This window comes from Anabas testudineus, chromosome 17 (assembly GCF_900324465.2).
Source record: "Anabas testudineus chromosome 17, fAnaTes1.2, whole genome shotgun sequence".
In the NCBI taxonomy this organism is placed as follows: domain Eukaryota; kingdom Metazoa; phylum Chordata; class Actinopteri; order Anabantiformes; family Anabantidae; genus Anabas; species Anabas testudineus.
Window position 1 is genome coordinate 7463492 of NC_046626.1, and position 22952 is coordinate 7486443.

Below are 22952 nucleotides of genomic sequence, written 5' to 3' on the forward strand. Positions count from 1 at the left end.
TATATATATATTTATTTATATATATATATATATATATATATTTATTTATATATACACACACACAATACATTGTAAATAAATACTGGCCTTGGTCAGATTGCCTTTTAAACATTTTTATAAATACTGGATATTGTCAAAAATCTAGAGACATTAGTAGTTTCTCATTAGTTGGAAGGTTTCTGACTATTTTATATTTATTATTTAACATAATGGTTCATTTAACAGTAGTAAAGAGTCCTATGTGCTGTTTTTTTGTATGGAAAGGTTGAGACTATACCTTTTGTGAGTTTCTTCTATAAAATAATTCAGAAGTGCCTTGTAAATGACACATTTGTATGACCAATAACAATGTCTTATAATGTAGATAGGGAGAAATGTTTTTTAATTCAACAGTACAATAAATGAATGCATACAGTTTCTTATCAGACATGGTCATAAGAGGATGACTAAAGCAAGTATCTGAAGAGGGTTTTATGACATATACAGAAGGACAGATAATTAACATATGAATCTGGTTTTGAAAAACATGCAGGGTAGCTACTTCCTCCTTTGTGCTTACAGACATCTACTTAGGGCAAGAAATCTCCACTTGACGTAAAGATTGTTATCTGACAACAGCATCAAGTCCTTGTCCTTCATTCAACAATTCACCTCTGCTTTGTCATTCGCATCACTTCAACAGCTAGAAGCTGTCCACTGGGTTCATGTGAGGATGGTGAACATTATGCATGATTCCTCCATTTTTTTTTTTTTTTTTTTGGTTAGCAGTTACATATACGAGTTTGCTTACATTTAAAAATACAAAAATATATTACCTCTGCAATTTTTCAAGGAAAGCATTTGCACATGTAGTAGCAGTATCAGTATCTGTTACCTTCATTGTGACTTTGTTGTACCTCAAACACGTAACAAGGTCATTTCTATACATAAAATTCAAGTAAACAACATCAGGTCAAACAAAACAAAAAAATATATAAAGTAGATAGTTGAGGACCTCATGCATAATGCAGTTTGAGAAACAGCAACCATAACAAGTACAAAGGGAAATAGCATCATTTACTGTAGACGGTGCTTCTATTAGGTTCATGGGGTCTAGTTCTCTTAGTTTGGGTCCGGCCCACAGCTCTGTAGCCTGTACAGAAGCACATGCATCTCGGTAGGATCAGTTTCCTGAGCATGTACATAAACAAAAACTGGACTTTCAGACAGACTTGAGTGTCCAGGAAACCACATTGTTGTGTCTCATTTGGTAAAGCTAGAACATCTATTGACCCCTTCCTTGAGCGTCTGCGCTTTGATCGAACCTGCAAAGACTATTCTCCGACACTTAAGGGTGACAATCATTGGAAAACGTAGGGAAGAAGACACTTGGAAGTATTTTGTTTTGTTTTTCTTTTTTTTAAATTCACATCGGTTACTTCTCGTTATCTGGATGTTGTGATATGAGACCATACAGCAAAGGTGAGGAGAGGGTCTGTTTTAAATGATCTGTTGGATGTAGGATTGAAAACAAAGAGACAGAAGCAAAAAAAAAAAAAAAAAAAAAACACTATTACATACAGCTTAGATTGAACCTCCACATATGAACCTGGTAAGGAGAGGCAAAAGGCAGGGTCTAAAAACTTTACTCAAAGTTCCTTCTGCTGGGAAGAAATAGACAATACTGTTAGTGCAGCACTGCGCATTTTTTCTTCCATGTACTATCTGTTAAAACTTCACTGACACACTCCTCTGTGTGACCAAGTCGGTGGAAGATGCATCCCTCTCTCTTCCTTACTCTGACATCTCCTTCCTCTTTTTTTTTTTTTTTTTTTTTTTAACAATATACAGTACATAATAAGATCACAACTTGCATAGTGTAACAGCACAGCACACAAAAGGAACACTACCCATCACTTTCTGCGTTTGCCTTTATCAGACAAATAACAATCCAACTCGTGCTACACGTCCGGACGCAGCTGCTTAGAAAGGTTTTCTGTAGTGTTCCAACTGTGTGGAACAGTGGACACAGAATAATACTGATAGACAAAACAGAACAAAAACAAATACTGCACAGATCAGTGCTATGAGTACACATGACATTTGGAATAATAGTGACTTGTTTTTTTGTTGTTGTTGTTTTTTTTTATGATAAGACTGCTGAGTAGTGGGGTTACATATGTAGGACTTTGGCTCAGTAGAAAAGAGAATCAAAAAGGAATATGTGCACTGAATGCATATACGTCTATGGATATACTGCTGTACAAAAGTCAGTTATGTGGCAGGACATGGTTTCAAAAATGAGGACATGTCTCCTGTAGGCTACAAATAAATCATTAGTTCAGTTGTGTTTTCCACAATGCATCATCTGTCAGTCCTGTAGTGTTTGATGATTGCTTCTATGATTGTATGGGGAGACAGAATTTTGTGGGCACCTGCCAGGCTTCTTTCACTGCATTTCAGATGGCCTGAGCTGTCTGTGCCCATATCTCCCCCGTCTTCATCAGTTCAAAATAGGTAGTGGGAATAATGTAGTTACAGTCAGTTTATCTTTCAAAAAAGCCAGCTGTGCTCTGTATACCACTTTGTAATGCTCCTTGTGTAATGCTAATGGTTGCAGGTGTACTGAAAGGATTTAAAAAAATAATACAACATTTGTCCTTAAGTTTGTGCACATGATGAAAAGGCTAATGTAGTCGAGGTCCATTACATTTTAGTCCTACAATTTAGGTTTAGTTCTTGTGAAGAAGTCACATGAAATAGGATGTCAACTCTGCCTTCTCAAGTTCATAGTGCAGGGAGATTAAATTCAGACGCCTGTAGAAACAGGAGTATTTCTGAGCACCCTTATTTTGTGGTATGATGCCAGGCAATTTTTCAGAGTCACCTGTTGGCATATATGTTGACCAGGCTTTAGTGTGTTTGAGAAAATACCTCGTTCGCTTTTCACTATTCTTTTGGTTCGTAGTTTGCTGTTGTTGCCGCAGTCCTTGACTCATCTCTTTCCTTAGTTTCCATCTCAGTTCATAGCGTGCTGGCGGATTGTGTGGAAGATCCAGTCCATCTTGGTAGTCCACCCGCCGTGATGAGCGTCGTTCATCTGCTTCATGAAGTAGTCGAGGGCCTCCTGCTCCGACTTGTCCAGGGCCAGGGTCTTTCTGATGTAAGCAATGTCGTCGAAGGACTGCAGCTCTGGCATCCCTGAGCCCAGCATCATGGAGAAGAGGTTGATGAAAAGGTTGGCGTGCTGCCTGATGGCTAGGTACGCCTTGTAACACATCTCCTGAAACCTGAGGGGAGTAAGAAGAACATAAGGACTGTGAAGGCACGTAAGAGACTCAGTCAGTCAGTCACTGAACACTTTTACTTCGTTCCAGTTGAACAAACACATGCTGAATGCTGGTTTTACCTTTCAAACTCCCTCGTTTTGGTGCACTCCTGAGTTCCTTTGCTAATCACAATCAAGAAGTCCTGCGTAAGCACAAAGGGCACGCGCTCCCTCTTGTACCCAAACTTCTTCTTTTTGTGGTCGAGGAAATGGCCAAAGTCTATGTGGAACAGCTGTGGAAATAAATGAATAAATAATTATCATTAAAAAAAAAAAGAGAGTTAGCATTTATAACATAAAAAGAATGTCAAAATGTAATCTTTACCTGTCCATCATCTTTGACCATAATGTTGCTATTGTGTCTGTCTCCTATGCCCAGAATAAAAGTGGCCACACAGTAGCCTGCGCATGACCGTGTGAACAGATCTATAGCCTGGTCATACCTGACAAATCAAATAAATGGAAAAAAGAATCCATAAACAGTGTGACTATTACTACAGACGCTGTAGAAAAGGCTGTGTAAATGTGACTCCTCATTTGTCTTTATATCAACACTAACACCACCTTTTATACGAGATGAGAAAATCTGTGTAAATCGCAGTGTTTGTTACTCACATCTCTCCCTTGTTCTTATCCTTGAGCCACTGATGCAGTGTGTGGCTGTTAAACTGCAGCGCCCCCTTCAGGCCTCCTTTACACTGGATCTGCATGATGGTGTGAGAGTTCCTCACCACCTCAATCAAACCCACACAGTCTCCGATTGACAGACAACCGTATGGGAGCATCCTTTGAGAGGAAGGATGAAAAACATAAAGAGAAGCAGAAAAAATAAGTGCACCAGTGAAAAACTTTATATTAAATTAACTGAGGTCGCTGGTAGAGGTTGCCATTAATCGGAATTCAGGCATGGAGTAGACACACAGCATGAATGGTCCAGCTTTTGTTAATATGTACCTGCATCCTTGCTGTCATAGTCAAGTAAGGAGCCTACCTGAGATCAAGGCCTTGATTCTGCCAGATGTTCTCCATTATTCTAATGATTTGCAGTGTCAGCATATCCTGCCTCAGATCTGCAGGGGCAGAGAGAAACAAGAAGGTGGATGACAGTGAGGTGAACAGTAGCTGCTTAGCTGAGCTTTGATCAACATTGTGGAGCAGAGCTGTCAAAGTCAGTTTGGTCACAGATGGTGCAGTAAAATGTGCAGGCAGCTCCACTAAAGTGTGATTCATATAATGTGACTTGTTCTTTCTGAACTTCATGTAAAGAGCATGGATGAGGTTGTGTTTGTGTACCGTGAAATGCCCTACAGGCTTAAGCTGAATTATGCTGCATGCTCAGCAAGAGCATTTTGAAGTCTGTCTGTTTGTGAGGCAGAAACAGACAAAAAGAGACACAGAAGTAGAGAAGGAGAGGGGGCAAGGGGGGGGGAAATACAGAGGTAGAATTTACCATCTCCATTTTTGAAGATGATTTCGTTGTTCTGAAAAAGCAGCTCTGACATCATATCTGGATTTTCCCAGTTAAGCCATAAAGGTCTCTTGGCTGATGACATCATCCTGCATTCCTCCAGGCTGAAAGAGACACAGTAATGCTGTGTCAGTCATTTGGGACCGAGTTTACCGTAAAATAACACTGTGTTCCAGGAGCAGTGAGTACATTATGTCCCCAAAGGTACTTTATCCACACACAAAACTATTTCATTAAATATAATAACATGTAATTCCTGAAAAGATGAAGTCAAAAGCAACATTTACAGAGGACCTGAATTAATGCCAACCATTTGAGAGGAGAGAGTTAAGATAAGAGAGAGCTGATGTACCGAAGGTTTCCCAGCTGGTGTGCTGGATTCAGTGGGGACGTGAAGCTTTGCAGTGCATCCATATAGTCAGGCCTTCTCATCTGCTCCACCAGAAACTTCATTTGAACCTTAGAAGAGATAAATAAATGTATGAATTATTAATAACCCTGGAGGAGTAGGTCAGTCTGGTAAATATGCAGTAAGTACAGAAAGCTTACTGATGTTTTGTTTGTTTGTTTTTTCAGCAAAATGATTAACCTCTCACAGAGAAGCGACACTTTTGGGTAATGACATACACCATCTGGTGGGCATACTGGAGGCCCACACCACTTGGCATTAAAAGGCCACTGGGCTGCAAATGTCACTTTTTACTAGTTTTTACTTGCCCTGTGTACTGATCATTGAAGTGTCAGTACAGCCCACCCAGCGGTTTACTTATGTGCCTTGGCTCTAGTTATACATTGCACTGGGGCTTGTGGACATAGCAACACACCCCTCTGTGAGCCTCTTCTTTGAAGCTCCACTTACGGCGCAAGAGCAAGCGGGAATAGCTTCATACCATACTCTCTTGCAGCACTAGCAGAATAGCTAAAGCTACAACAGGAAAGGAGCATATGAAATGTGGTGTTGTAGTCTGCACTGAAGAACACAAATCTACTGCCAACCTCAGGTAAGTAAGGGCTCAGTGGTTGAACGTGGGCATGTTTGCGTGCAAACCACTTTGTAACCAGCAGCTTTGCTAACCTGGTCATTTTATTATGGACGCAGATTAGTAAAAAAATTAGCAGCATCTAAAAAATGTGTTGTGGAGTAAGACATTAAATTTACGTTCGTCATTCGTTTTTGGATTATTACAAATAAGAGTGTCAAGTCACATCTACAAAATACTGCCTGGGGTCCAGAGTAGCAAACTTGGCTTTTTACATGCCGTTTTTCTAAATTCCCTTGTTCAGAATTTTAGTGAGGGGCATCCCTGTTTTTTGTCTGCATTAATGTGCTTTTAGTGCATTTTGTTAACTATATATTTAGCACCTCCTGTCTTCATGAAAAGACTTTTAGCGGTTCTGGCGGCAAAATCTTTTTCAGTTCTCCAGATAGCTTTTAATGTGAAATATGTGAGTGTTGACCCTCATTAACAGCAGTGTAATATTAAAAAGGTGCAGCTAATGTAAGTACAACTGATTACAAATAAACAGTATGTCAAATATAAATCAACTGATATGAATGAACATATTACTGTGGGAAATTAAGAATCAGCTGAACGTGCCATGACAACATCGTGGCACAGGTAGCAGTAAATCACTTAGGTTTCAACTAAGTTTTCTCATTTGGGACTAGTCTTTATTGAAGAACCAAGTTTTATTTCATATTTTCTGCATTGACAGTTACTGTAATGACTGCTCCATTTCTTAGGGATTATCGAACTTGTCTGGTTAAAATATATTTGGCTGCAAGCAACTGTGCGTATTCGCATCACTCAAGTGTGTGTGGCATCTCTGTCCCCAGATTGGCCCAGATGTTGTCAAGATTAAGCTCAACGATTCAGTGGATCACATTTAATAGTTGCCAGATGTCAGATTACCTTCTGTGCCTCATCCTTCTTCTCCTGTTTGAGAAGGTCAGTGAGATTGATGAGTTTCTCCATGGCCTCCACCTGTCTGCTCAGGTGCTTCAGATACATGCCACAGGCCCGACAGTATGACTCCAGCAGCAGGCCAAACCGCTGGCTCACTGTCTTGTTGTGCATCTCCGACCTGAACACAAGCGGGCAAGAGAAAGAAGACGAGCTTTTGGGCGTTCTATTGGAAAATATGTGCAGGCTTGATTAGATATATACACACAATCCCTAAACTGTTTTTCCAGAACGTTCTTGAATACAACAGGATTTGGGACAGTTATGTGACATTCAGACACTACTTTCCATTTCACATAAACAAAAGCTCTATTTTCCTGAAAGAATACCGTTTACAGTTAACTTACTTTAAATGCCAGAAGAAGAAATGTCCTATCCTCTGATTAGTTAATGCCTTTTTCAGCAGGAAGCGTGCAAGTGGGTTATCAAGGTACTGCTCATACTTTAGAACCTGGGCACAGACACAAAAAAATACCATAAAAACATCTAGCTGAAACATGAACCAAAGTAACCTTCCATCATGAAAAAAGTTCACACTATTTGCTTTACTAGTATTTATAGCCAGATGAGGATGCAACACACCTGAACCAGTTGAATGAGGTACTGTGATAGTTTGTCATCGGTTAGGTATTTCTCAAGGCACTTTACTGCAAACTCTCTGATCATAGGATCAGGGAAGTTGCAATCCAGCAACTCCATGGCTTGTTCTGGCTTGATAGCAGGCCAGTCCTTTAGAAGGCAGTACATCTGAAATTCAAAAACACATGTGTGCTGACTATACATATACACATTTACAGTGTAAAACAACTCCACCATGCAGGTGACAGTGTTGGCTTGCTCTGTACAAATCATTCAAGTTTCATTGGCATAACAATTACATACTGCACATAGCTATTTCCCCATGTGATGTCCTTCAAAATAAAGGTGTGTCAGCAGTAGAAACCTGAGCTTACCTGCGCAATCTCATCTCTCGAGTTCCATTTCACAGCCAGGAGGATCTTGGGAAGGATCTCTGGCATATTGACACAGTCTTGTCTAAAACAGTTGGGAAATTTTAAATGTTAGCTTTATATCTTTAAGAGTACATCTATCCCCATATGACAGTACAATGACTTTTGTGTAAAGTGTAGTATTGACCCCTCACACGCCCTCATAAACTCCCTATGATGGTATACACATTACCTGTGTCTCCACAGAAAGTCTTTCTCCTGCTCAGTGATTTCAGACAGTGGGTCTCTGTTACACACCTGTCGTAGCTGCTCATTGTCGCTGTCAGTCAGAGGGTTGTCACGTGCCAGTCTGTTACTCTATATCACATAACACATTTTAATAAGATAAACTGGCTGTACGGCATTTACAGGGACTAAAATGTGCCTGTGGTGTGAGCGAACATCAGTGCTCATCTCAACATATATCTGAAGTGTAAAAAATAAAAAAGCATATACTCTTATCTTACCAAACCGGTGTGGCAATAATTAAAGCCAAGCTCTCTGGATATATTCCAGTTTGCTTGGTCCTCAATGGTGGCCATATCAGGGAATTTGACAGGGCAACTGAAATGGTCAAACTCCAGCTCCAGACAAGGGGTTTCCTGCATGTTCAGGAAGTGGTGGAAGGGAAGGTTATTCCAAGGTTATTCAAGGCGTTTATCATACAAAAGGAAAAAACAAAAACAAAAACACATGACTTTGTTAATAAATATTTAAAGTAACATAAGAAGCTTAGTTGCTTAAATCAAGGTGGCTTAAATTAGGCTCCGAAAATCTTCAGGGTGTCACTGGCTCGATTAACTACTAAACCATGAGGCTTTGAGGTATCAGACACAAAAATAATATGTGTTTGAATGGCCTAAAATGCTAGGAAAATACTATGTTTTGTGTCATGTTATTAAACCTTTTCAATGTTTCATGGTGATCTATCTTGGTCCAAGAAACTTGAGTATTTTAAATTCTATTGTAATATTTTTTGCATGTACACTTGTGCATTTTCTAGCTGACTACCAAACAACATTTTGGTGATAAAACGGGAAGAAAGCAATGCCTTTTAAAGCATTATAAATGTGTCCATCACTCAAAACAATTTGTAAAAGAAAAATATGCTACACTAATGTAAGCACAGACGGCAGGAATTATCTACAGAATGTTTGCGTTTCCTGCTCTCACCTTGTTGGGGTTGGAGCCTGTGACGCCGATAGGGTTGAGCAGGTCTTCCAGGCCATGTGGGACAGGCCACAGGTTGAGGGCCATCTTTCCTGCCACTAGTGTGTGGGTGTAGTCAAACAGGTTGATGTTGCCCCAGGCGAGGGGACAGTGCTCCTACAGAAAAAATACCAGTAAGATGACGCATATGAAAATAATTAAAGAGGAATGCCTCAGGGCTAGGAAACACACAGGTGCAGTGCAGAAGGAAGTTGATTTTTCCCTCTGCCTACATTAACCAACTGCTGTGACTCACTGAACAAACAAACTGCAATGACCATATTGCATCTTAACATTTGGCTGGCTCTTATCGACTAACTGTATGCCTGCAACTCTGTGACAGGGTAACAAAATTTACGGTGTCTCATGTAGCTGTGGACCAAAGACTGGTAAATATTTTTCTTAGCTAACTGGGACTTGGATTGGCTGCACTGTAATAGGCAAACCCTAATGATTATTTGGGTTGCTTAAGGATTTCATTCTTACATTATACAATTTTAATGTAACATCTTGGTATTTCACAGCTAACCTCTTTAGCTCCCTTCCTCCCTTTCACAGAGCAGATAGAAAGACAGAGTCGGGCAGCACGTGGAATATCTGGAATGTACATGTCATAGTTGAGCCACTCATTCCACCTGGAATAAACAAGTAAACAACAATTAATGTAATTAATACCACTACTGTTGCAATGCTTAGTGAAGTCCTAGAGAATGAATCATTGTTCTTCATTGTTCACTACCTGGGGTTGGAACAGGGCACACGTTGGGTGTTAACATTGTCACACAACTGCTCTCCACCGTGGTATATCCCAGTTCTGACATAGATCTAGAAGAACCACAAGAACAAGAGATTTATATGCTAATCCATTGAAACAAAACAGTGTCTTCAAATAACCTTTAACATACTGAAGATGTAAGATTATAGTCAGAATTTATTTTAGTCAAACCAGAACAGAGAATATTTATAGCTGTCAAGATAAATGGTAGATACAGTAACAGATGAAGCATTTGTACCTTGTCAATGTCTCTGATGTTGACATTGACGTAAGTGGCACACAGTATCCTTATTCTCAACGTTCCATTGATAGTCCATAGAGATTTGGTGGCTGTTTCCCCATTCATGTAGGGCGTTGCTGTGGATATTCGCCTTGCATATGAAGGCATGGTAAAGTTGTCAATGGGTAGCTGGGAATACAGGCTGTCCTTTGACATTAGCATCAAATTGGGCATCCGTCCCAACATGATGCAGCTGCGCACGTACTGTTGAGGACAGACAAAGTGTCATTTCAAAATAGTGGCAAATGTGACGTTTTGAAGTAATTCATGTAATTTCTAGGTTTAACAACATGTAACATATTGCACAGTATCTGAGGAATATCTGAAACATTCAGCACTTTGTTTCTTTCTAATGTTACATACCGTTTACGTTCTATTCTTGAATCAGCACATTTGTCAGGTAGCATATTTTCTCATAAATTTCATGTCATGAATGTTAATCCCATTTAGACTGGGTAATAATTTCATGCGAAAGGGATCTCTTCCCCCACTGAGTACAATAGTATTAGATGCAGCTATTCACAGATTAAATTAGATTACCTTGTACTGACTTAGAGGGTATTTCTCCAGTAAGTACTCATCACAGCCACAGACTTTGAGGATGTACTTTCCCTGATACTCCTGTACGCACATCTTTAACTGCTCCTGAGAGAGCAGCATGCTGCGGGTCTTCTTTCGGATGGCTTCTGCAATCACCTGCTCGGGCACATAGTCATGGTTGATCTTCAAGGTGTACTTCTGTTTGTCATTGCTGGGTGACACAATAACCCAAATAACCACAATGATTTGACCTAAGGGAAAAAAATAAAAGAAGAATTTACAAATATATAAATAAGTAAAAAACTTTTGAAAGTTGACAAAATATTTTTATTTTTATATTACTTTATTTTACCGCGAATATTTGCTCCCCACAACATGGAGTAAATATTCTTACCTTTATCTAACTTGTTATAGATGTGCCTGGGAAGTTCTGCTGATGATTCTACATTAGGTGGATAGACATACAAAGCTCTACTGTGGGGTCCATTACTGTCTCTGAGGTCCACTGCCTCTTTGCAAACATTTAAAATGTTCCTTCGGAAATCCTGCACTTCTGTGTCCTTTACCAGTTCAAACTCACATATAGGCATCCCAATAGCAAAACCTATAAGAAAGAAAGAAGTGATTTAGAAAAGAGTCCTTTAACCGCAAAATGGGTTATGATGCATTTTTCATGGCCTGGAATAATAATGCAGCGCAGCTCATAATATAATATTTATAGTGACCAGTTAAAGCCAATAGTATTATGTTAATCCTCCTCACTGCGGCAATGACATTGCCGAGGCCAACGGCTGTTACTGCATTGTACAGTAGGTTGTTTTGTATAATAAGCTGAGAACCATACCTATCTCTCTATTGAGGATTTTCTCTTCTCTGTTGCCTACTGGTTCAATAACTTTTAGGAAGGGCTGGAAAAGCCTAAGATCACACAACCTCTTGGTCTCATCATAAAACTCCTCCCTCTCTGCCTCCTGGGTGACACTGACAAAGATGTAGGAACTCTCCTCCTGCAGCAGATGGTAGAGAGGGTACTTCCTTGCCTCTTTGAAAAGCTCGTGTTTGACTGTGATCAATGTAGCCTCCCGGAGGCACTCTAATGTCAGAATCATGCCATTTGGCAGAAGACAGTCCACTAGGATGCTGGGGGGCATCAAGTGCATCCCCCATAGTTCCCCTGATGAGGGCCTGGGAGGCATGGCTGTGCCAGCAAATCCACTCTTTTCAGAGCCTCGTAATTATCAGATGTGCATCAACCAACTGTAAGAAAAGGAAACATGGAAATAATTATATAAGAACCACAGACGTGTGAACAATAAATAGAAAACTCTGTTGTGGTGAATATTTCCTCACTGATGGTAGAGGTGTACATCCACACTGAGGGGATCCCAACATGTGGTGTGTTTGGCCACATTGATGAAAAATATGTAATCACATAACAGGTGAATGCCTATAAGACATCTTTATATTATATTCAGTGTTTTTTCAGTTCATCACATTGTCATAGCCACTGCATAACGATTACGATACTTAAGTTTAGTTTGACAGCAACATCAACACACATTGTCACATCTCGAAGCACCGTCAACTGAATAGAGGTGACACTGCGTTTATTAAGTCATTTTAATGTTAGCACCCCCGTTAAGCTAACATATTTCATGACTTGTCATTAAAAAACCAAATAATTTTGGCTAATAAGTTAACGTTAGTTATACTAGCTAAATGCTAACTGATAGAAACACTGAGCAGGAAAATTGGATAGCGAATGAGAGGACTTAAAAATATAATGTAAACAAACTTGTTAGCTAACAAGCATTATTCCTATAGTGTGGCTAACAGTGCTAATGTTTCGCTTTCAGCTTTCACTTCACAGACACCACGACTAGTTTCGATTGTGTTGTTGATTGTGGGTTAGCGTTAGCGTTAGGTGTTGTTTCTAAGCTAACTTGCTAACTAACCATGCTAGCCAAGTTCAGCCAAACAGATCAATGTCATTTGTAGTATGAAAACTCATGTGTGAGCTAATGTAAGTTTGATGTTACTGCAACAATGGGGCTGAGACCCGACAGTCTATACAAGTAAAAGCGAACACAGAACAAGATATGAAAAACAAAATAATGCTACCTCTGACAGATAGCTAACGCCAACCGGTTAGCCGCGAAGCTAGTCAGTCAGCATAATGATTAGCAGCGGCTAGCTGAGTAAATCCCATCCGTGCCCGCTGTGGAAGTCTCAACCAGCGGTGTTAGCTGTATTGTTGGTCCATCCAAACAATGGTAGTGAAGCGTCGGGACGGGTCCACTTTTGTGACACAGAGATGCCCCTAGCTCCGGGTGATGTTGTCAAAATGTTGTAGTAGAGTAAGTCTGTAACACTTCATGATGTTCTTCATGGTGCTGTCCCGAAAACAAACGGCGCAGTTTGATAGTGCGTTAGCTCCGCACAGTTAGCCTGCTCGAAGGCTGGTAGCAGGCTGCTCATCGTGGAGCGCCCTCCCACACACGGCTCAGCTGTGGAGACACTGGTTTGTCGTGGGATGACTGGGGAATCCGTGGAGAGCCGCTTGTTCACTGTATTCTTCGATGTACGGGGATGAAAGTATTCTTATAAATGTCACCAAAGAGCACATATTAAAAAAAAAAAAAAAAAAACACAGTACCAAGATTGTTTTTCTGGTTTTCAAAAGCAGTCACACGCAGAGCCCAAAGCCCCTTTATTGTCCAAAGACGATATAGTTTGCTAATGATTCGGCCACAACCTTTCAAATCTCTAGAGAATTCAATTGTTTTGACTTGTTTCAAATGGTTCTAGTCTGGGGAGTACATGTATATGATTGGTATTAAACTCCCTCATATTAAAATCCTACTGAAGAAGGAGTTTTTCAGATGAGATGATAGGACCTGTCAACCTGAACTACAACATATACCTGGAAAGTAGATGAGAGCAGGCAGCATCAGCACAGGACAGAGGAACTGCAGCCAAGACAGACCATGGACAGGTCTATGTAAGGAGAAGTAAACATGCTGGATTCTAGGGATAAAAGAAAATAATCCAGACTTTCCTAATCATAGGATATTGGTCAGGATCTGGATTAGGATTTTAAGACTGCCCCTGCTAGACATCTGTGCAAATGATGAGGATTATTATCACGTCACTTACTAATAGTTGTGTTTGTTTCACGTCATACATCAAGACTAAAATTATGAATGGTTATTTTGTAAACTACAGTATAGTATAATATACACTAACTATCTGTAATCAAATCTAAACACATGAACCTGTTGGATAAGTTTAGTTCTAATAAACTGACTACTAAAATCAAAATATTTCAAAGTAATAACTAATAATATGTTTTATTAATTCCACTAAATATTGTGTTGTATTACGTCCAAAAAAGGACATTGTGATTTGTCCACGTACAGGATTATGTATCTATAAAACCACACAACATTTCGTGAATTCAGTCAAAGGCAGCTCTGCCTTGCCAACCTTGTAAATGTAGATGAAGATGTAGATGCAGCTGCAACTTTTTTGTCTGTAACTCATTGCAGATGGTTGCACAGCCTTGCAGAGGTACATAAGCTTTGTGTGCTTTATAGTTGATAAATCACCTGGAGAGATGATCATTTATTACAGATACAGAGCCACAGTGTGTGATGGTGCTGCTGCAAAATCATGGAAATCATTGGGAGCATTAAATAACAATTTTTATTTAAAAAAGGTGTCTTTTGACATAAGTGTTGTGAATGTAAGCGTAAAATCTTAATGAGATTAATTTCAAAGAATGTGCATAGTAACATGTTAGGCTGTGTGTTTATTATAAAGCACTATATTTTATAATAAGTCCTACTACACAGTAATTTGCCACTGTGATAGTGGGTATAAAATGAAAACATCCTGTATAATGGTTTCAGAAAACATGTGATTTAAAAAAAAATGGAAAGTTTAAGAAAACAGAACATTTCAGAAAATTCATTCAATCGTTGCTCAACATTAACAACCACAAACGCACAAAACATTTTTTGGAAAAACAGCAGCGCTCGTCTGTCCAGTCATGCAAGCCTAATAAACTTGTTTGTAATCAAGTAACCTCAGAACAATTTTCAACGCAAACATTCGACCAAATCCGTTCATAGTTTTGCTGTATAATGATCAGTTACATGTCCTACAGTTTCCACTTTGGAACATTCAGTTCACTTTTATAAACATCCTTAATCCAGAGTGAAAGTCAGCTGTTTCACATGTCTCCGCCGAAGAGGAAAGTTTGCAACAGGTCACAACAAGGCCGTCCAGCTAGAACAATCTCTTTCATGTTACATGTCCATCACCAAACTATCAGGTGCTTGACATTCACAGCTGCTGCGCATGTTTCACCTCTTGATCTTCCCTATCTCTTCACACAGTCTGGAGAGATACTGGGTGAGCTTCACCATCACGATGATAAGGGTCCCTCCTGTGAACATGCAGGAGGGCCAGAGCAGTGCGTGGAAGACGACACTGCGGTCGTACAACCGGGTCAGGAGGACGGTCTCCTGCTGCTCACTGGGGTCGTAGTAACACGGGACTCGCTGGTTCATCTTCAGACGCTCGGAGATGTTTCTAATCACGCCATGCATGGCCATACTGTCCTTCTGGCACCTGGGCACATAGAAACACTGCAAAGACAGCATCAAAGTCACTGGATACATCTAGAGGGCAATCATTTGGTCTTTTATTTTGTTTTGGTGATGGGACCCGTAAGTTTATTGTATTTCACATTACTGAATGCTTCGCCCTTCATGTATCATCTTTCAGCTTGACCAGGAAACATTCCAAATCCTATCAGCTAACATTTTCTGAACTGGGAGCAGAATACATCTCTAACCAGGCCAAAATCTGACAGCCGCTGTCAACATTTGAAACGCTTCAGTAATTCCCTGTATTTTCCCTCTGGCACAGTACTCACTTCAGAGCTGGTGTCCTGGGTGTCTTCATTGTGAGATAAACGGCTGACACGGCCTGTGTTATTGACGCTCACGTAGACCTGTAGACAGGGGTATTTGGAGACTCTCCAGCAGTCTGACCCACAGTTGTAGGAACAGTTCATGTCTGCTGTGACCGTGGAGTTGAGTATAACACACACACCCTCCTCTGTCCACACACTGTTTTGACATTTAAATGAAGATCCAATTTAATTAAAAAAAAAGCACTTTAGGGGTCTGATGGTATAAAATCAACTCGGCTTGGGGTATAATTTGTTTTTTAAAAATGTGGCTTCATAAATTGTGGCAATTTTCAGGTTGAAAGAACCCTGAAGCAGTTTGTCAACAGGATCATCTGATGGATAAAATATGTTTTGGACAAGAATATATTAAAGACAAGTCCTCTATAGGGTGTAAAACCAGCCTGTACCTGTCTGCATAGGAGCGTAGTATGGTGATCCCCAGGACAAAGTACATCATGACAGAGCAGAGGATCATTCCAAGACCAAGAAGAATGGCTCGATCTTCTCCAGGCTTTAGAGCTGTTACTGTATTCTTCTTGTCTAATAAATCTACCTCACGAAATTTCTGGTAGATTGACCTGTTGAAAAGAGGAGCCGTTATTTAAAAGTACATATACAAATATGTACCAATATGGTGACATGAAAATAAAAGAGGACGTAAAGCCCTTATTAGCCTTTAAAGCCCGAAATGGTATAAATCTGTTACCTCCTTTCATTTCCTCGCCCCAGTTCTGCAGTATTTTTGGCTCCTGTCACGAAGAACATCTTTCTTGATGATCCACCTCCTCTTTTGTTCACTGAAGCAGAATGGAAAGATTGCTGAAAAGACCTGTGAATTACAGCCCATTTTAAACTTAGCTGTATCAAACCGGTTAGTTTTGTCACACTGAAATACACTTTCACCAGTCACAAAGCAAAGTTGTAATCACTAATTATACTCCACCTTTGGTGCATGTTTGCCCGATTTGATGTAAATTCAGGTTTTTTTGTAAATATATCCAGTTTTGTACAAACAAAATATAAAGTGAGTGATTCTCGTAGTAACCCTTCGAGCTGGAGTTATGAACATATTACACAGTGTTGGGACATGAAGTACGCGTGATATAGTTGGCTCTAGCAGGCAAACATCTAATTTTGAACACAAAGGAACACTACAAAAAGTAAACAAGATGACAGATAGCCACAGATGAAAGGTGTTAATGCTGATGAGGTGCTCTATGAAAAACCTACCTGCTGTGTCCTATACGCTTCTGCTGTCAACACAAAGTCATTGGGTCCTCACATGGCACAACAAAAACACCTTGCATGTGCCTCCTCCTGCTCTTTGCAGAAAACAGTGTTCAATGCTTCACATGCTGCTTTGGGTCCGACAAATAACATTAGCCATGATTCAGATGCAAACGACTATCATGCAACTGAGACGTTGTGAATTATTAGTTTGGGGTTGAACAAAGGTTAGCGCTGAGGTGAGGGTCAATGCAAACCCACTCTTGAGATTGGCAGGACATTTTTCACGGCTGCATCATGATTGTAAAGCAAATAAGAAAATCTAATCAAAAAAAAGTGGGAGTCACCAATCAGTTCATGTTGTTTCTTTAATCCTCTTCAGATGCAGAAAAATCAGTACATTATAGATTTAATTTTTATTGATGGACATTCTGCAGCTATCATATAGTCCTCCAGCACTAGCACAGAACAAGCAAGGCTGTTTTCATTTTTGTGGGGGATAACAACCTCAGCATAGTGCGGGTAGCAGAACAGTTAGAAAACAAGCCAACGAGTTCCTCTTAGATGAGTAATTTCCTTATTGTATTACATTCCCAGCTGCTTTGGGGAAATGCTGCTGAGAGACAACCCCAGTGTGACACGAGACATCTGAAGGAAACCATTAAATATCATCTACATTTATGCGTTCTTCAAAACAGTCCAAGCTGTTTGGCATGCACACCCACAACAAAGAGTCACACTTACATGAATTTTATGCTCTGATTTTCCAACTTTACGCCTCTGTAAAAGCACAGTGATCATCGCCTCTCCGGTGCCTTAAGTTCCATTGATTTCAGCTAAACATGGGCACACACACTTTCAAAAAGACCACCTCACGCCATGTGTCTGCCTTATGGTCAAGCAAAAGTTTTAAAAGGGTTGTGAGAACTGTGCATTTGTTGGTAGCCTGCTTAGAGGCTGGACATACAGTGGCAGGTGACTTCCCACCTAATAACCTTCTAGGAATGGTGACGCCGCTTTAATGATATATTAAGACAGTCTCTCTCATGCTTTGAGCCTGGCCTTGCAGGGCCTTCCAAACAAACTCAGGTAGGCATTGTCCAAATGTCACATTTGCACAATATGTTCAAAATACAAAATAGAAATTTTCTGTGAATCTTTAAAACACAACTTTGCTTTTACAACGATATTTTCCCACTCAAAATTGACAGAGGTAGAAATCAGATGAGAGGCAACATAAAAAAAGTTCAATGCAACCCCACTCTAATTTAAGTGAAGTTGCTAGAACCAAACTTAGGTGTGAATGTATTTGCATCCTTCATTATATGACTGCTATTTAAAGAGAGCTACTGTGTCTGCAGTGTCACCACGTGAAGCAGTGGAGGGAGACAGTTTTTGTGTGTCTGAGGAGATGCTCTAACACCCAGCACTAGTGTGAAATTGCTTAACCCAGCAGCAATGCTTTGTTCAGATTTTCCTATTCGGTTTAATGAACTATGCATCCTGAGCTCGAGGAGGATATATTGTTTATGGATGCATCTTTGGCTCATATTTCTTCTAGCTGTCTCTCTCCCATCTTGTGATGTAATAAACCAAAATAGCATTTGGTAGTCCTTGGGCCTACTGGGGCACAAGGCCAGGAACCAAAGGGTCATATGACCATTGGACAGACTCTCCTCATCCTCATTGTGAATTAAATAATGTAGCTACAAAGGCAGCACCTGAGAGTTCAGTTTCACCTGCAAAATTAGACTAAATGAGATGCATGAGGAGCAAAACTACTGCAAAAAGAAAGTGAATGAGAAGCAAAATGACCAAAAAACCAATTCATAGAGGTACACAATGACCGCTAAGAGACAAAACGTAACCCCCTCTAAATAAAATTATACACACACACATAAAATGTAAATGGAAAAACACTCCATTTGTAACTTTCTTAAATTTTATGAAACTCATGTCAAATGCACATCATGAAGGTGGAATAAAAAAAATCAGTGTAACTTATACATACCAACCTGAGGTCTGAGGATTCAGCTTTGATCCTGCATTTCGAACCATCGAATCACTTGTAGTTTGCACTCACCTTGCATGCCAAGCAGGAATGCTATCAACACATTCTTCGATGAAGAATGTCCTAGGGTGTGTTTTTTGTCTCATCCTTCCAGTGATGATCGCTTCCCTGTCAGGTGTCCCAGTGTTTGATGACTTAAAAAAAAGTCACATGCTCCACTGCACAGCACCAGCATAACAACGCAGGAAACACTTACCTGAGGTGCACACACCGGCAACTGAGTAGTGTTAATGTTGCAAGTTGTACTAAAGCACAAGTAACAAGCAACATTGTACATGCTAGTCTTATGGTTAAACATAATTTGATGTCAAAACCCAATCTTCCATTCTTAGTTGTATGATGTGTATTTTGCATTTGTTACTGTCTTGCTTCTCAAACACAGTAAAAAACATGGATTCAATTCATGATTAGTTAAAAAAAAAAAACCAGAATGCTCTGAACGGTCTTGTATCAGCAGTTCGGTGACAAAATCTATCTTGTAGCTAAATCGAAACCACACATGAGACCTTATAAAAGTTTAAAACTATTTTCATGTATTCCCATCTCTATGCTGTGTGTAGAAACTCACAATGTTGTGTGTTGAAACCAACCATTTACCACATGATCTTTGTGTTTGACCCTAGTGCCAGTTATAATCTTTTTCTTTGTACACTGAAATTGCAATTAGCCCCAACGTGTGTGTGTGTGTGTGAGTAGTGTGTGTTGAGTTGAAATAGCAGTGATAATATGTCCAATCTGTGAGCTCCTACCTCTTGTCGCTGATAATCCAGACTTTGGGCTACAACTGTCAGCTGTGGCTCCAACATGGTCTGGGCTCCCAGGGACAGCAGCTGCCTACCTCTTATTTAAACCCTTACCCCAAGTGAACAGGATGCCTGCCATACCTGTATTAGTAATATGAGTTCCCTGTACAATGCCATCATGCTTAAAATGAGTGGCTGCAGCACAATGAATCTCCGCTATGCCTAAAAACGACTGGCTCTGAGGGCTCCGCTGCGGGGCCTGTCAGTAAGTTTGTTTCAGGCACGGCTGCACATCCACAGCACTCATTTCAAACACTGTCTTTACATGACACAGCATGCGTGAGCATACGTTTGGCAGTCCTGACTTCAAACATGGTTGCGACTACACTTATGTCCACAAGGTGTCTCTGCAAGCTCAGAAAATTAAGAAAGACAGTAACAGATCACACAGAAACCCATGTACATCTTTCTTTATTAGATACAGTATTCTACAAACAACTGGTTCTATAAAATGTGCATTGAACACGGAAATGTTCCAAACTTAGGGGCATTGTATATGTTGTGTGCAGCACACCTTTATTTATTTCATTTCTACATAAAAAAGATCATGCTTTCTGCAGAACCTCTGGGGAATCAAATATTTAAAAAATCTTTTCAAATGTATTGTAGTATGTGGCAAGGAGCATTTTTCCTATAGTGTAATCTGTAGGGTCAGTTTAGTTGAACTGTCCTGCAAGCAGCGACTTCCACGACAGTATTGGTCACACCAGATGGGGGATTTTCCCCAGCAGACTCGAGTTGATGAACCATCTTGGCCGCAGTATTTAATCACCCATCTTGGTGCATGTGATTATGAAAGTCTGTCACTTATAGCAGCACCATCATATCAAATGCTGTTAGAAGTCTGCACTGCATACCACTTTATATTCACTTTCTCCTCTGAGCTCCATTCAGTGATGACCAGAGTACAAGACAAACTCCCTAAATAACTCCAGAGCTCCATCCTCCTTTGCTTAAATGCTCTCCCCTTTAATTATACCCTGGCCTTGGATTTATCCTTGAAAAAATAACATCCCTTTTACATACATAAGACAGTAGGAAAACACGAACAAATATAGCACAATGAAAAAAAAGGCTCAAGGCCAGATGGCAAGGCATCCTTATTTATTTGAGGTTAGGCCTAAACATAGCTACAAAGACGTAGAGACTGTCTTTGAGTACCACATTTGGAGGTGAAATAACATAGTTACAGGGGTGATGAAAGGCGATTCTGGTTCTTTGTTTCTTGGAATCTAAAAATAGCTCCTGCTGAGCAGGCAGTGAAGCTGAGCTGCAATCCTTTCTGCTGCTCCCTTTGCTCCTTTTTCTGTTTCTCAATGTCCTGCACACATAATGCGTCATCTTAGGGACACGCGTGACGTGACTTTTATATTAGATGTGTATTAAGTCAAGATGTGCTACTATCTGTCCTGCATCTTGGATACAGGAAGTGTTATTAATATTTATATTTGTGTGGTGATTGAGTAGAGGTCCACTTGTACTGTTATGAATCCCTCTGCTGAAAGAAATAAGACAGTGGACCCCCATCTGATAGCTGGGACTTTCCAGCCTGCACATCTTTGTGTTTACCTTTCAAATCAAGTCAACTTTTCTTTTCTGTGCAATTACACGTGCATTAGGGGATCACAAGCAAAGAATACTTATTTTGAGGTTTTTGCAAGTAAATGAAAAGAGCTTCTGGTACGTTGACAAGACTACTTGTCCTTACCTCAGACAAAACAACTTATCTCTTGACTTTCTTATTTATGCACAAACATAGACAAATCAAGAGATAATGCTGCTGTTGCTAAGGCAGTCGATAAAGCTCGGTGCCACCTGTGTGGCTGTATCCAAGCAATTACACAATGCCAACAAGCCCAGCACATATTTATCAGTGTTGCTGCTGTGCTCTTATCCCTAGCAACCTTGTGTTATTGTCCTGCAGATTAGTTCTCTGCACCCACACAGATACCATATACCACTGCACTTACTGTAGTCTCGTTGAGGGAAACAGTGATAATCACTTTTTAGGAAGAAGTGCTGTTCTAGGTCGACACCAACAGAACATAACATTTAGAGATTTTCACAGATTTATTCAGACACACATCAATTTTATATCTGTTTATGTATTGTATGTCCATGTGCTTTGGATTTACAGTCAAAGACGAGAGGTGAGCCAATTCACAAAATTTGGCCCTAGAGTGAATCATATATTGTGTAAAGCCTGGCACTGGAGATAAGGAATTTGCTTCACATTTCTTGACTGACAGCCAAAACACCCTCACACAGTGTGCGTGATGAAGCACATATTTCACATACTTTACTGGCTTGAGGAAGAAGAAACATGAGGCAGAAAGCAAGTAATTGCCTAAGAATAAATGAACAAGTGAGTGTAAAAAGCACTGAAACTGGAACCTGTTTTGCAGATTCTTGTGCAAATAGTTTTGTGAAATATTAAAATCCTACAATTTAGTAGGAAATACCAGTGCTCTATGATAGTAAATGTGGGGCACAAGAGATTATAATTGGAGATCTCTAGTGGACAAGTTGTAAGGATCATGACAAAGAGCCACAAGACTGTGGACATAATTGAGTTATAGCATCAAGCATATAAGAGACTGGCAGGAGAAATCCAAGGACTACAGTAATAAACACAAACATTATCTGATACGACCAAATCCATCACTCACCAACACAATCAATCAGATATAAATGCTAACTTTTTAGACAGTTACATATAATTTAATGCAATTGATGCTATCAACACTATATTATCAACACTGATCTGGATAAAGGAAATATGGTATACTGAGCAATTTTAACAATTCTATTTATATACATACAATACATGTTTAAAGTATTTGTCTTGAGTTTGTTATGATGCAGAGAAACATGTAGAAAAAAAGAAGCGGTGTGCATCTGTATTCCCAGTAGAGATTATTACATTGGTTACCAGGAAAAGAAACTCTCCTTCAAATTATGTACTAAATATGCTGCACTGTTGCAAACTAATTCAATGGCTCCCACTTCAGCATTTCACTATATGTCATCATCTCACATGGGAAAAAGCTGAATCAGTGCAGCCACATACGAGGAGACTTGCAAATTAAGATAAATCCAAATAGGTGTGTTGTGATGCAAAATGCATTATGCTGGATTTTGAAGGTCAGCAGTGATATCTAGCATATTTATAAACTTGATATTTATTCGTTGGCAACACTGGAGAAATGAATGTGATTGCGGATTATGTGTCTATGTAAAATAATGAGTGTAAACCCAGATTGCACTGGTGACGTAAGCTTGTTGACGTTCCCAGTCTGAATGACTGAGCAGAGAGGGGCGGGGCATCAATCTATGGC

At 39.9% G+C, this 22952-nt stretch overlaps 2 protein-coding genes across 8 annotated transcripts; both read right to left on the reverse strand.

Moving 5' to 3' along the window:
• Nucleotides 1-365: 365 nt before the first annotated feature.
• Nucleotides 366-13012, reverse strand: LOC113171774 (phosphatidylinositol 4,5-bisphosphate 3-kinase catalytic subunit alpha isoform). The gene is made up of 21 exons (XM_026374452.2): nucleotides 12654-13012; nucleotides 11377-11789; nucleotides 10927-11136; nucleotides 10533-10783; nucleotides 9951-10196; nucleotides 9677-9762; nucleotides 9467-9572; nucleotides 8902-9054; nucleotides 8196-8330; nucleotides 7922-8046; nucleotides 7693-7774; nucleotides 7322-7486; nucleotides 7087-7190; nucleotides 6689-6860; nucleotides 5128-5234; nucleotides 4758-4879; nucleotides 4299-4377; nucleotides 3923-4093; nucleotides 3633-3750; nucleotides 3389-3540; nucleotides 366-3269 (listed from the first exon to the last, which is right to left on the reverse strand). The coding sequence occupies exons 2-21, from the start codon at nucleotides 11726-11728 to the stop codon at nucleotides 2999-3001; spliced, it is 3207 nt and encodes a 1068-aa protein (XP_026230237.1). The 5' UTR covers nucleotides 11729-11789; nucleotides 12654-13012; the 3' UTR covers nucleotides 366-2998.
• Nucleotides 13013-14260: 1248 nt separating this feature from the next.
• On the reverse strand, nucleotides 14261-19782 carry kcnmb2 (potassium large conductance calcium-activated channel, subfamily M, beta member 2). Of its 7 annotated transcripts, none has more exons than XM_026373699.2 (5): nucleotides 19561-19782; nucleotides 16220-16310; nucleotides 15921-16091; nucleotides 15475-15670; nucleotides 14261-15184 (listed from the first exon to the last, which is right to left on the reverse strand). In XM_026373699.2, the coding sequence occupies exons 2-5, from the start codon at nucleotides 16276-16278 to the stop codon at nucleotides 14900-14902; spliced, it is 711 nt and encodes a 236-aa protein (XP_026229484.1). In that variant the 5' UTR covers nucleotides 16279-16310; nucleotides 19561-19782; the 3' UTR covers nucleotides 14261-14899. The 7 variants fall into 7 exon arrangements, with proteins under 7 accessions (XP_026229484.1, XP_026229477.1, XP_026229480.1 ...); XM_026373692.1 differs by lacking the exon at nucleotides 19561-19782 and adding an exon at nucleotides 18756-19090; XM_026373695.1 differs by lacking the exon at nucleotides 19561-19782 and adding an exon at nucleotides 18756-19090 and having other exon boundaries at nucleotides 16220-16830.
• Nucleotides 19783-22952: the final 3170 nt, after the last annotated feature.

Bases quoted from the DNA above. Each gene is read 5' to 3' on its own strand.
- LOC113171774 (XM_026374452.2), bottom strand. From the start codon at position 11,728: ATGCCTCCCAGGCCCTCATCAGGGGAACTATGGGGGATGCACTTGATG. The intron at 9,055-9,466 runs GTTAGCTGTGAA...TTTTTTCTGTAG, and splicing joins GGAGGAAGGGAGCTAAAGAG to GAGCACTGTCCCCTCGCCTG. The intron at 3,270-3,388 runs GTAAAACCAGCA...TACTCCCCTCAG, and splicing joins AAAACGAGGGAGTTTGAAAG to GTTTCAGGAGATGTGTTACA.
- kcnmb2 (XM_026373692.1), bottom strand. From the start codon at position 18,798: ATGGTTCGAAATGCAGGATCAAAGCTGAATCCTCAGACCTCAG. The intron at 16,311-18,755 runs GTTGGTATGTAT...ATTCTGCTTCAG, and splicing joins GCTGAATCCTCAGACCTCAG to TGAACAAAAGAGGAGGTGGA. The intron at 15,671-15,920 runs GTACAGGCTGGT...ATGTCAAAACAG, and splicing joins CTACGCTCCTATGCAGACAG to TGTGTGGACAGAGGAGGGTG.